We start from the raw sequence: 14,465 nt of genomic DNA on the forward strand, positions 1-14,465 counted from the left end.
CCATGTATGGCATTCTTTCAAGGAATATCATGCAGCTGGAAACCCCTAGTTGTCTGTGGGGGTGAGTCACAGTGGCTGAAAAGAAACAAGAAGCCTGGTAAGGGAGGAGGTTGGAATTGGACGCATAAGCTATACCGCACATCATCCAAACTGTACTGAGCATCAACTTCAGTGTCATTTGCTTAATTTTAAACTCTTGTTTTTCAAAAATTTACAGTGCACTCGTCAGATAATCTCTGAGAAACTGGGCCGAGGTTCACGAACAGTAGATCTGGAGTTGGAAGCTCAAATAGAAATCCTGAGGGATAACAAAAAGAAATACGAAAACGTCCTGAAACTGGCACAGACCTTGTCCACACAGCTTTTCCAGATGATGCATACCCAAAGACAACTTGGTGATGCGTTTGCAGACCTCAGTTTGAAGTCATTAGAACTCCATGTAAGATTTTAATTGCATCAGCAGTAGCCAGTTTACAGAAATGCAGGCTGTGTTGATATTCCTAAAGCTGTTTCATTCAGTGTTCAGTAAGATTGGCTACTACCTGATGGCTTCTTTGAAATAAAGAAAATGTGTATAGAATTAATTATTGTTAAACTAATTTATAGCTAACATCTGCCAATTCTTTGTTTTTATAATAATCTAGTAGAAGGTATAGGGGTATATGTTCAAAGGTTCCCCCTTCCCCCAGCATATGCAGCAGCAGTGTACACTGGTTTCACATCTAGTATACCTATCTAAAACAATGATGCCACTCTTAAAATGGTATATATGGGTCTTTGTACACAACCTGCTTATTTAAAGGAACCTTTGCCTTGAATGGGGAAAGAAACTTAATGAAGGTTAGGAAGTGTTGGCTATATATGTTATGGCTGAGGTTAGAAATCTTTTGCCTGATGTGATAGTAAATATGGTTTGGTATGTAATGAATAGCTGAGAATCATTAAAAAAAAACACTGATGTGCCTTTGCTCTCTTTAACAGGAAGAGTTTGGATATAATGCTGATACTCAGAAACTTCTTGCTAAAAATGGTGAAACTCTTCTTGGAGCAATTAACTTTTTTATTGCCAGTGTGAACACTTTGGTGAATAAAACTATTGAGGATACATTAATGACTGTAAAACAGTATGAAAGTGCCAGGTAATAGTTTATCCAGTATTATCTATTATTGTTAAGAAAATGGTTTTGAGATGCAAGTAATCCTTTCATTGAACAGTGATATGAACTAAATTTGACATGTTGGATTGAATTTTAGCAACTGTTCCACTGGTACAGGAGGGAGGCCCGTTTTGACTTCTGAAAGGGCTATGCTGGAGATTTTGGGACTTGAGTGGGCAAAAAAGCCACATGGAAAGAGAACTGCACTGAAGAAGGTAATTGGGTGAAATCACCTTCCTCCCTCTTGTACCAGTAGAAAAGCTGGTAAGAACCAAGTCTTTGAGTGTGTACCCTATTAAGATGCATACTGTACAAGAAACAAATTATAATATTGAATATAGATGCTGCGATCTCAACGGTGTCTTTAGAAGCCTGTAATGGAACCGTGTGTGCAGCCATGTTTTTCTTCAGTGTTCCCCTATCATGGTTCCTGTTCTGCCGTTCAGTTTAAAAATAACTTGCTTTGTTGAAAGTAGGAACTGCTGTGGGGAACACTTGCAAAGAAATTCTGGCTGTTCAGTCAATTCCCTTACTTGCATGTAAATGGTATCTACAGATTGTGGTCATTAACTTTCCACTTTACAGTAATTAAACAGTAGGCCTTTATATTTTGAAGGTAGAATTGGCACAGAGAATTGGGTTTTTCATGTTTTGTACAATAATATTGCAGTGAAAATAGGTGTGATGTAATGTCTGACCTCCTACATTAAACTCGCTAGATAAAATGGAATTATCTATATCTGACTATAAAGCTGTCTTTATGGAAGCAGAACTGTTTAGGAATGAGGGGGGAGAAGATCATGCAGTTGGCAAAATGAAACTGAAAAAATAAAATAATGGTGATAATTTAACAGCAACACCACTGAGTTTTTGAATAAGGTGGCATTCTTTGTAGCAACATAAATGCCGAGGTGATGTTTAGAGGTGTATATCTTGGTTTGAAGAACTATAGAACATAATTGTTGCAGACTTCATTCAAGAGGGTAGAATACAGAAATGACTTTGCATGTGCTCTAATGACTTTGCATGTGCTATAACAAGCAGTATCATCCATGAACACTGTTGCTGTGTGTAACAAGAGTTTGTCCAACTCCAACAATCGATCCCAGTCTGGAGGACAGGGAGGATTATGTAAAGATGGGATTGTCTTGGCTTCTTTTCTGACAGGCTTCAGAAAACATGGAAGGGTCTTTGCTTCTACTTACTTACCTTGCTTTGTCTTCTGCTCAAACCATGAATAAGAGCTGCCAGTCTTACAATAGGGGAGGGCAACAAGGAAGTATTGTGCCTCCCTCCATAGTTTCACATTCTTCAATGGAATCAGTAAACGTCAAAAGCTCAATGTATATTTCTTCTGGAGAGGTCTATTGCATTCATGACTGAATTATGAGCTCCTTTGGGAAAGGTTATTTGCACTGGAAAAAAATATAAGATGCTCTGAGCTTATGAGAGAATGTGTTAGCGTGTGCATGTTCATGGGCACAGAGTAGTTTACATGTATATAGTATGTAGACAAGCCCATGTTGCATACCCAAACTGGAGTTGCTTTCAAGTTGTACAAAATGCAGACTGGGATACAAGAATTCAGGGGGAAATAAAATGTGATGTCTAAGCATATACACAAATGGATTTTAAAGAAATAGGACTGGATGGCTCTACAAATTGTGCAGATCATGTTAACTTTTTCTTCCCAGGGTCGAATATGATGCTTATCGCACAGATCTGGAAGAATTGAATCTTGGCCCACGTGATGCAAATACTTTGCCAAAGATCGAACAGTCACAACAGCAATTTCAGATATATAAAGAAAAATATGATAAAATGCGTAATGACATATCTGTTAAATTGAAGTTTTTGGAGGAAAACAAGGTAATTATTATTTGCTTGTTAAAGTTCAACTTGAGGTAAAATGCCTACCAAAATATTATCTAATCTTTAGATCATATTGCAGTCTTTTGGGTTCTTTTTTATTTAATTCTGATGGGTCACAGGTAAAGTCATTTTGAATGTGTATGTTAAAGCCAGCTTTTCATTTCAACTTTCTAATTTTACTTCCTTGTTATATACAACCATCTTCTAACAATTACATCACCATGTTTAGAACAATATTGGCAGTCATTGTTAATGTGCCATTTATTTAGTTACTGAAAATTTTATATAACCCCCCCCCTTCTCCCAGTGGTCTAAAGGGGCTTCCACAAAGTCAGATTTTTTTTTTAATGAAAATACTTTTTAAAATACAACAAAATCACCTGCAGAGCACCACAGTCAATAACATTTTCAGTCATATCCTCTACAGTACAACACAGGCTTGCTCAGTTGTTGAAAGGGCAGTTCAGACTTCCTTCAGAAATCTGTTTCAAAGGATAGAGGCCATTACAGTAAAAGCATATACTGAAACCACTTGCCCTTGGCAAAAGATAGGATTGTCAGAAGAAATGTGTTAGCTGAGCTAAGGCGGTGAAACTGAATATCTTTCAAGTATCTGAAAATAATATATGTAACAGAATTGAGGGTAATGATTCACAGCTGGAAAAGGAGTTGGGGAAGGGACAATTGAACACTGCAGCAAGTAAATTTTAGCCGCTTGGCTGTAAGAAACAGGGACAAACTTTTAAACAGCTGCCATGGATATTCAGGAGTGTTTCCTGACCCTCCACTATAGAAAGTGACAAAATAGTTAAAACTTGTTCTCCTAGGAGATGCTTGACAGACATGGCAGTTGGCATTGATAGTGCTAACTCCTTTAACTGAGAAAAGCAGTTGCGTTTGGTAGAACAAGGAAGCACACTCTGAATGATAAATCCTGCCGCTGCTATTCTTTCCCCACTAATAACTGATTTATTAGAGCTCTTTCAAAAATCAGGCAGCAGTGACATTTCTGAGTGTAGTTTAGAACCAAAGTGTACTTTCCCTTGCCTAGTGCTGGATGCTGAACATGCAGCTTAGCATGATAGACTAGTGTACATTGGTCAATGCCATCATCATGTTAGTAGAAGTACAGCCATCATTTGATATGTTGATTAAATATCTGATGCTATTTGGTTGAATATGTGGAAAGTAACATATCCCTGTCCACTTTGGTTAAAATTTCATTTTTTAAAAAAATTGGAATTTGAAATCAATGAACTATATAACAGGACACTGCTCTCCTTTTCTCCCCACTAGAGAAGGGTAGTTGACTGTAGGCTTGGACAAGGAAAGAGAGACCAAATATAGAACAAAGAGAAGCTGCAAACTAAGCCTCAGCCCTCCCCAAAGGGCCCTGTCTGAACTAGCTTGGAGCTTCCAGCACTCTCCCACGAGCCAAGTGTCCAAGAGCCAACTGGGAAAGAAGCAGGGAAGAGCAAGTTGCATAGGAGAAGACCTTTCCCATCCCCAAATCTTCATACTGGGGGTTGAGGTCATCAACACAAGGCTCCCTCAAACCATTCATCAGCAACTGGGAAAGGTGGTATTTACTTGCTACTTCCAAGTTAGTGAGACCTGATTTCTCCAGGTTTAGTTTGCTTTTGGCAGTAGATCCTAAAACAAGTGGGATCAAGAGACCCTCATATGGGTGGAGTGGTAGCTGGCAGTAGGTCATTAATTCCCTTCTTGCACAAAAAAGGGATTCTGTTCAAAGTACTGCAAGTTAAATTTCAATACCTTTATTGGCATACCATCAAGCAGTCGATCAAATAAAACCAACCCTCTAAACATCATTTAACCTCCGCCTCTTAACAATTTCATCAAAAAATTTAGCCACAGATACAATAGTCTCAGAATATCGGGACGATAACAACAGTTTGATCTTACTATCATCTGCTTGATCTACATGATTTGAGAGAAAGGGATCTAAAAGGACCGCACAAATTTCACAGTAAAATGGACAATACAAGAGCATATGGTCAGTACTTTCAATCTCCCCCAGGGCACATTTACACACCCTGGCAGAGTATGGGATTTTCTTATATAGTACTGCAAGTCAAACAGAGTGGGATTTTTCTCCCACTCTCTGTCACTGCAGGCCACTGAACACCCTAAAATTCTGTTCCTGTAGCCTCAAGACAGCCTCACAAATAATGTGGGGATGAAATGGAGTTCTGCAATTGGAGGGGGCAATTGGCAAAAAAATGGCGCTCTCCTCCAGCAAAAAAAGTGCCATTCCTTTGTAGTTAGGGTCATTACACCTTTGGATCTAGCCCAAGGCTTGCTTTTGTCAGCTAATGATTTTGGGGTATGACTACTGGGTCCCTGTATAAATTCCATGGGAAGATGCAAGGGGATATCGTGAAGGCATATAGGGAAAAGGAGGGAAGCTCTTTCCTCACTCCCTCTGCTTAACCTCTTATACACACAATGAATTATGAAGCTACCTTTTGTTTCTGCCTTATCTCCAAATCAGTGGTATGTTGAGTCCCATCTATTGGAACTCATGCAGTGTTTGAAAGTCCATAGTTTATGGATCTGCAGAGGGGTGAAAGTCCAAAATGGTTACTCATGTATTTTTATCACAGTTCCCTGTTCCATCAGTTGAGTTTTCACTTTGTGTGGAATCCATGGCCATAACCACAAGACAGAATGGGGTGGGGTGGGTCAGGAGAAATTCCCCTCAGATTAAGGTGAGGAGTTTTAATTTTGGGGTTTTTCTCTGATACAAGAAGTCTTCTAACTTCATGAAAATTCCCCCCTTCAGTTCTTTTACAAAAACTGTGATAGTCATTTGAGGGTTTGTGTTGCTACAGTTGCTTTCCCTTGAATACTGTTACTATTACCTCATTCCCTGTAGATGCCCTGAGGGGAAGGTGGTTTGGCAGCTTCAGATGTTAAGATAAATTATTTGAGATCTGTCTTTCTGTCTTCACAATGAGTAAAAGGTGTACTGATTGTGCACTAATAGTCTGCAAAATGTCAAGAATCCTTGACAGTTGGTAGCACTGCCTGTTACACCAGCCCAGTCTGTGTTTGCACAGATGGTGCTCCATGAAATTCAACCAGTCAGATCCACATTATTGCAGATGGCTACATATTTTAAGTGGCAACTATGAGAGATTGGAATTTTCTGAAATAACATATCTCTACATTTGGAGTAAATATACAACTCTTCAATAAATCGTAGGTGACATGAAATCCTTAAAATTTATGCAGCATGAGAAACTAAACAGTATGGACAGTAGACTTCTAACTGACCTCATGTCAAATATGAGTGCTGTGAAATATTAGTTATTAATGGGAATGCCACCCAAGCTGAAATTCAGACCAGATCTTCAAGTTTTACCCCTAGTGGGTTTTCAGCAGGGGCTTGGTATAATCTGTGACGGGCCTGAAAGGTCTTCTACCTTACTAAGTACTCCTAGACTTGGAGAAAGATTTTGAAGCGCCTGTGAATGCTGGTTATGTTGTTAGCATAGTGTTGCCTTTAAGCATCTATCCAGCCCCACAAAGCATCCAAGGATTTGAAGAGAATAACTCGTTCTCATAAGCTCCCTTTGGTTTTGAGGCACATCATGATGGAAATCCAGAAACTCTGCATTCAGATGTGTGGATTTCTCAGTTAAACGTTACAGATTTTGTTTCTCTGTAATCTTGGGAGTTGCTTTCAACTTTTTTCTCCCAGCCTGGTTGACTTACCATGTCAGGGCCTACCCAGCAGAACTATTTTTCAGGTAGACAAGTTCAATCGGGTAAGCTGTGGGGTGACTTTCTAATGTACCCTAGTTTCTTTACAAACACCCCTCCCTTTTGCATGTGAACAGCCGGACTCGGGTGTACCAGGTCCTTCCTTGGCTGTAAAGTATAGAGTGCTAAAAGAATATAGCATCCTAAATCTGTGGATCCCTGTTGCTTAGAGATGATCTAATCTTTTGACATCACTAATTCCTCTTACATTTCCTGTGTTTATATGTTCATTATTATCATGAGGCGGGAGGAGCCTTTGCCCTAATCTCCATTTGAAACATGTAAGATATATACAAATGGGCCTTATTGAGACCATATCTTAATATTTACAATTTGAAAATTACTGCAGATGAGCTTGAACAGCAGAAAGATAGGAAGTGATGATCTCAATGTGTAGATGGCTGAGACAAATTGTGTTCATTCCCAAGCAGCCTCTCACTGGAGCCACTTTGCATATTGGGGTTTCTATTCATAGGTGTGTTCTGAACAAGTCACTCAGATGGAATTCAGTCATGGGAATGCAATGCAGCTAACAAATTATAATATGGGATGTAGTCCCAACTAAGGTTCTTGTGCCAGCATGTATGCTACTTGGCTATTCAAAATATGCTGATGGATCCTCTATATGTGTCAGTAGCAAAAAGCAGAAGGGGGGAAAGGAAAGCTATTGGTTTCCTGTTTAGTATGGAATTGTGGCCCTCAGTATGGGATTATGGCTTACTTCCTAGTTCGTAGGGAAGGACAGCTTTCCCGAACATGGAAGAGTGTTTGATGCTTTATTGTACACTGATTGGCCCAACAAAATTCTCTCAGTGTACAAGGAAGGTTGTTGACAGCCTTAGGAAGGTGGGTGACAGTACTTTGCGTCCTGCGCTGTTGAGTATAAACTGTCAACTTCATTTGAGGTGCTGATGACAGTAGGGTATGGAAAGTCCACGGTTGTAAAAGGTTCTTTCTCTAGTGCAAAGAAACTAGGCTCATGGCGTGCAGAATGGGTACTAACAGGCAGAGACACTGATACTTTATGCTTGTAGGTTGGGTGGAGATCATGATTGCTTCTTTCTATGTATGTGTATAAAATTTCCTGTCCTCAAAAGCCAGGTGTTGTAAAAAAAAAGTCAAGCCTAGCCTTCCCTGACATGTTCATTTTCTGTGTGTAGAAGGATTGTTTAATGTGCCAGATATTTGTCACATGAGCCTCACTTACAGGGCATAATCCAACCATAGCACTGGACTACTATTTTGAAAGCTAGGTGTCCCAGAAGTCAGAAGAAAATTGAAGAAGCAATGACTGAGCCCTTAGATTCTTGATATTGAATGACACAGAAGTAATAAAAATGGTGGGCTGTTTAAAAATAACTTTGCTCTCCTCCAATTTGAAAAAAAAAAGCTTTTCTAAGTGGTTCTCTTTCTGATACTGCAAGGGAGTCCACTTACAGTGCAATCCTATGCAGTATTACTCAAGTCTCATTCCACTGAAATCAGTGTGCTTATACTGGAGTACGTCTGCATAAGATTGCACTGTTAGTCTTTGAAATGACGTCAGGGAAATTGCAGTATTGTGTTTTGAACTGTGTTAATCTTAAAGGGCAGATAGGAGGGAAGGAAGCCTATCGTTATTTCCCTAAGTCACTGGTTTCTATACTCTGCACTGCTTTAAAGCAGCTCTCTCTGTCCCTTTCTGGAAGTAGAATTAAATCTTAAGTGAGACTGCTGAAGGATTCTTCATCTCAGGAAAGTTTATAGTATGTCATGTTCCTTTGTAGCATGACACAATTCTTTTCTGGGTTGCAGAACAACAATCAGTATCCATTTCAGTAGCTTCATGGTCTTTCTATACTGACTGTAAACAATGAGCTGCACTTCTCTAAGAATTCATGCATGATGATGTATTTTAGAAATCTCTGTTCCATACATTATGAACTTTTATACCGGATAGTTTGTAGATATGCTGTTTTTAAGTGGTGATGCTTTCTACAAGCATTCCTTGCTGCTACTACAGATGCCACTTCTCCTAACCCAATTTTGAAGATACAGTGGGGGCCCTGTACCTCCGCATTGCATCCCATGTGCAGAATGAGTTTCTTATGCTGAAATTATGGCCTCGTTTAGAGTACAAGGTTTTCTTCCAGTTTTCATGCAAGGTAGAAATGTCGAGACCTTTTTTGTAAATATGTATGTCTTAATTTCAGGCCACCAAGAAAGCAAACTGCCCTTAGCCATTTTGAGGTACATTTTGAGGTTTACACTTTGAGAGAGGTGTCCAGTTTTTTGTAATAATTAAATGATTTGAGGCTACCTGTGTAAGAGATTTCAAGACCATCAATAATCTTAAATTTAAATAAGCAAAATTGTTGGTAAGTTGCACCTTAAAGATGTGTGCCTTAAAATACAACTGTTCAGACCTAAAGAAAGTTAATGTTCACAAAAAAAGAGGCATCTGCACTGAAGTATCCCACCTGTGTGTCATGGAAATACCCAATTCTGTCTTTTCTGGGCTTGCAAATGATTACAGTGCTTAACAAGCTGCTCACTGCCTCACAGTCACAAGGCCTTGCCAGTATTGTGGTTTGGAATGCCCATTATAAGCTTCAGCATGCCATTTCCTGTGCCTTGTTTGTTTCCAGAAATGCTTTTTGAATGACTCCTTTAACTGAGAAAAATGCCAGAGTAAGTGTTGATCAGTGGCAAGAACAGAGCTAGCTCCCTGAAAACTCTCCACATATGTAACAGACCATTTTACAATCTTTTTGGCATTCCGTAGAGCCATGGAAAATGGTGAAGAACAAAGTAGTATCATAGAAAGGTATTTCCAGGACCGTCATCTGTCCCAGCAGAACATTGTCAAATGTCTGCTAGCAAATGCAGTATGGAGGGCTTTAATGGTGAGCCCCAACAACTTGAATTGGACCCAGAAACCAAGTGAGAGCCTTTGAAGGGACCTCAGAATAGGAGTGACACGGTCCCTCCAGCTAGCCCCAGATAACAACCAGGCTGCCATATTTTGTACCTGCTGCAGTTTCCAAATTGTCTTCAAGGGCACCCCCATACAGATTGTGTTACAGTAATCTGGCCTGAAGGTTACTGAAGCTTGGGTCAGAATGGCCAAATCAGGAGCCAGCTTCCTAGCTAGATGTAGCTGGAAGCAATTTTCATTGTCGTGTACCTGTTTTCTGACAAGTAAACAGGATCCAGCAAGACTCCCAAGCTCTTAACATGGTTTTTCAATTAAAGCCACACACCATTGATGGTAGGCAGACCAATCCTATTTAAAGCAATAGTCCATTTAGGCCAATACTTAAAGAAGTAGCAGAAGTTTTGGTGCAAATTGAATGTGTGTAATTTGGGGTACAGTATATCACTAACATGTCTTTCATTTCATTTCCTATTCCTGTTTGCCTAGGTTTCTAATAGCGCCTTTACTCTTTTTCCACCACCCAGTCAATATTATGGAGATACCAATTCTGGCTGTCTAAATGAAACTTCATCAAGCCCTTTTTAGTTTTATATACTGGCATACCTTGTTTTATTGAACTTTGCTTTATTGCGCTTCGCAGATATTGCGTTTTTGAGCAAGTCTATCTGCACCATTTTTCCAACAGCATGTGCTCCATATCTCTGTGTCACATTTTGGTAGTTCTCCCAATATTTCCTACTTTTCCATTATTATTACAATTTTTTTTTTAGAAATAATGCTATTGGACACTTCATAGTCTACAGTATAGTGTAAACATAGCTTTTATATGCACTGGGAAACAAAACTTTGAGTGACTTGCTGTATTGCGGTTTCCTCTTTACTGCAGTGGTCTGGAACCGAATCTGCAATATCTCCGAGGTATACTTGACAAGTTTTTTGTTTTTAATTTTCAGGTGTTGCTCTATTATGGACTGTCTGAATAAATCTGTAGTACACTACAAGTAAATATATACGTCTGAATCGACAATTTAAAGTCAGTAAAACATAATGACATTGCCTAGGTGTGCTATCTGCGTATTAGAATCATTTGTTCATATTATTTGAACACTGCATTCATCCCACCTAGTTCACTTACAGGTATACTTCCCAGCCTTTAGTTACAAATGCCCAGAGGACTGGAAATAGATAAGGTAATGGAAGAGGCGGTAGTAAACAATGACAAATTGCAGCCGCAACACTGCTTTTTTTTCACATATTTTATTTAAATGTGTGTTGCATGACTGCCAGAGTACATATTGGCTTATAGAAGAAAAGAAATATTATCTAAAGTCATGTTTATTTAATGTGTAATCCAACCAACTGTAAAAGTTCAGGTAGCTATCAGTGTTGCATGAACTTGAAATAGCAACACCTAACATAGTTCATGACTGTGAACTATGTTAGGTGTTGCTATTTCAAGTTCATACAACACTGATAGCTCCCTGAACTTTTACAGTCATGATAGGAAAAGTTGAGGGCAGCAGGAAAAGAGGAAGACCCAACAAGAGATGGATTGACTCAATAAAGGAAGCCACAGCCTTCAGTTTGCAAGATCTGAGCAAGGCTGTCAAAGATAGGACATTTTGGAGGACTTTCATTCATAGGGTCGCCATGAGTCGGAAGCGACTTGACGGCACTTAACACACACACACAACATAGTTCAAGCAACTCAGTTGCTTTTATCTAACCACAAGAAAGGGGGCGTCAAGATTTCTTAAGAGGGGGCTGCAGTCCACCAGATTGTCCCCTACCACAGTTTGTTCCGGGGGGTCAGTGGGCCCTTAGGAACAGCAGTAGAAGTCTATTGTGGGAGCGGGAACTGGGTGGAGATTGCTGCCTCCTCTTAAGAAAACGTCAGTCTTCAGAATGTGGTTATATACAGTAGACCATTGTTCTTCAATATAAATTGAAGATATTGTATCTCCGTACTTACTTTAAACACTTACATGGGAGAGAAGGCCAGAAAATGGAAGGAGGCATGGCTTTAGTGTTGTTAGTGCAGTTGCATGTTCAGCAGACAATGCCTCTCTTCACAATCATATTTTAGTTTACACCAGTTCAATTTTTGCTACTTTTTGGCTGCTTCCCTGCGTATTTAGGTTAAGCAAAAGAAGGTTAGAAAATATATTGTCAAAGGCTTTCACGGTCAGAGTTCATTTGTTCTTGTAGGTTATCCGGGCTGTGTGACCGGGGTCTTGGTATTTTCTTTCCTGACGTTTCGCCAGCAGCTGTGGCAGGCATCTTCAGAGGAGTAACACTGAAGGACACCTTCAGTGTTACTCCTCTGAAGATGACTGCCACAGCTGCTGGTGAAACGTCAGGAAAGAAAATACCAAGACCACGGTCACACAGCCCGGATAACCTACAAGAAGTTAGGAAATATGTTGGAATCAGCCCACTGTTTTTCTATGCAGCTATTTGTTCATGGTCACTTATTTCCCAAGTTATCCAGGATCCTTAGGTGGCTTACTTGTTACCTGTATTGTGAGTTATATCAACAACGTTGTCTTGAGCACTTTTAGAGTAGTTCCGTCTGTAATCAGGAAGATGCCTGTATGGTAGACATATGTCAGTGTGAATAAGGACCACTTTCTAATTTGGCCAAAGCCACATTAAAAGTAGCCTGAGCAGTAGGAAGAAACTTTCCTTCTGCTGCTTTGCTAAAGGAGCTGTTGGTTTAGGCCAAAGGAGCTTCCTCAGGTTGGGCATCGACAAAGCGGTGATACTTCCTTGGGAGGATTACCGGTAGTCAAGATAGAGTTAATTGAGGGGACTAGCACAAGCAGTTGATCTAGACTCATTAGCAAACTCAAGCAATCACAATAATATCAAGTATACAGCACTAATACCTGTCACTAGAATGTGTACACATAAACATACAAGAGAGAGAGCCAGCGTGGTGTAGTGGTTAAGAGCAGTGGACTCTAATCTGGAGACCCGGGTTTGATTCCCCACTCCTCCACATGAGCGGCGGAGGCTAATTGGTGAGCCGGGTTGGTTTCCCTACTCCTACACATGAAGCCTGCTGGGTGACCTTGGGCTAGTCACAGCTCTGTTAGAGCTCTCTCAGCATCACCTACCTCACAGGGTTTCTGTTGTGGGGAGAGGAAAGGAAGGTGATTGTAAGTCGGTTTGAGATTCCTTAAAGGTGGAGAAAATCGGCATATAAAAACCAACTCTTCTTCTTCTACCAATCCATGTCATTCAAGCAAAGGTCAGATTCTCAAGGCAGGAGTCTGAGGCTGCTTTTGCACATAGGTGGGGGCAGCAGCTGAGTGGGATGGAGGTGGACAGGGGCAGCATCTGCATGCCTCTTCATTATGTCAGCAGTGCTAATATTGTTCCTGCAGCCTAGCAACCTCCCCTTCCCCCCACAGTTAAAGGGGCACAATGGCTTCAATGTGAACTGGGAGGGGAAAGCCATAGGACTAAGTGGGGGATGTAGAGTTCGGCTCTGCCCCGCTTTCTGTATTGGCTGTGGGTGAAGAGTCCACAACCGATACTACAGTTAAACCTCACTTCTTACTTTGAGCTGGTTCAAAGGAGAAAGTCCCAGGACCACTCCAAGTCATTCTCAGAGTGTCACTTCATGTGGAAGTGTCCCAAAATGGCGGGGCATCCAGCACAGGGAAATACTCCTGTATGGAAGCAGTTTGAGCATTCAGCAGTAAATAATGCAAAGGGAAAAGAAATGGCTCTAGAACTAATGCCTCACAGCTACACAAACATGGATGGTTAATTGTCAGCCGAAGTGTACTTGGGGACAGATCCTGGCCCTAATTATAGGGCCAAAGGTTTGATCCTTTTCTCTCTAGGCTTGGAAAGATAGAGGCAGTCGCGGTGAGCACACAGGTAGGCTACCTTGGCTGAAGGATAAAAGAAGGGTGGTTGAAGATAAAAGAAGTCCCAGGGTCCTGGGAAGAGGATGGACGTACATGTAAGGGGAGAGGAGCTGTGTTTGGAGGCAGTCCTGATTACCTCACAGAGCTGGGCTTTAGGCAGAAAATGGAAACTGTTCCAATTTAAATCGGTCTGAATGGAGAATCTGTAATGGAGAAATGTTAATGTGGACACAGTTATTTCTTTTGAAAAGGTGGTAACGGCAGAATTCTTTTTCAGCTTAATGCCCTGATTAATTGCTAAGAGGCCTTGAACAAGCTGATGGCTCTCTGGAGTTGCTGTGTATCCTCAGTGTGTGTGATGAGATTAGGTGCAGTCCTTACCCTCCTTATTTTCAGTCAACTGAGGTATTAATGGCCAGACATTCTCTTTTTTTTTTTTTCTTGACCTCATGTAACTAGCAGGCAGAAGCTGGTCCCATGTTGAAATGGAGAGTGGAACAAAGATGAAAAATATCAGTATTATTTTGCATGCACACTGCCTGTTATCTGAGTTACGCATGAAGACATGGGTTGATGATAATATAGAGGAGGATAGTGATGGCTTCTTGGCCACCTCCAATGAAATTGTGTCTCTTTTCCACCTTCTCCACTGCTCTGGGGGACCCCGGAAGAATAAAGCTTCAAGGGAAGAGAAATTCAAGCTTGGGTATAAAAACCACTAGTACTAATTGTGAGGTAAACTGACAAGATTATTCTGGTTCAGTTTTTTAAAAGAATACAAGTTTTGTTTCAAATATCACAAACTGAAATAAATATAAACAGTGAGCATAGAGAAGTAGGATGGCAGGT

The 14,465-nt window shown here is 40.4% G+C and overlaps 1 protein-coding gene across 2 annotated transcripts in view; it reads left to right on the forward strand.

The window, feature by feature from the left end:
• Positions 1 to 14,465, forward strand: part of ARFIP1 (ADP ribosylation factor interacting protein 1) — a 38,036-nt gene that overhangs the window by 20,233 nt on the left and 3,338 nt on the right. For both annotated transcript variants that reach the window (XM_056855615.1, XM_056855616.1), the window contains 3 exons: positions 218 to 439; positions 982 to 1,139; positions 2,852 to 3,026. In XM_056855615.1, coding sequence (XP_056711593.1) covers positions 218 to 439; positions 982 to 1,139; positions 2,852 to 3,026 — 555 coding nt within the window. The remainder of the gene's footprint in view (positions 1 to 217; positions 440 to 981; positions 1,140 to 2,851; positions 3,027 to 14,465) is intronic.

The sequence above is a fragment of the Euleptes europaea genome, chromosome 9 (genome assembly GCF_029931775.1).
Source record: "Euleptes europaea isolate rEulEur1 chromosome 9, rEulEur1.hap1, whole genome shotgun sequence".
Classification (NCBI taxonomy): Eukaryota; Metazoa; Chordata; class Lepidosauria; order Squamata; family Sphaerodactylidae; genus Euleptes; species Euleptes europaea.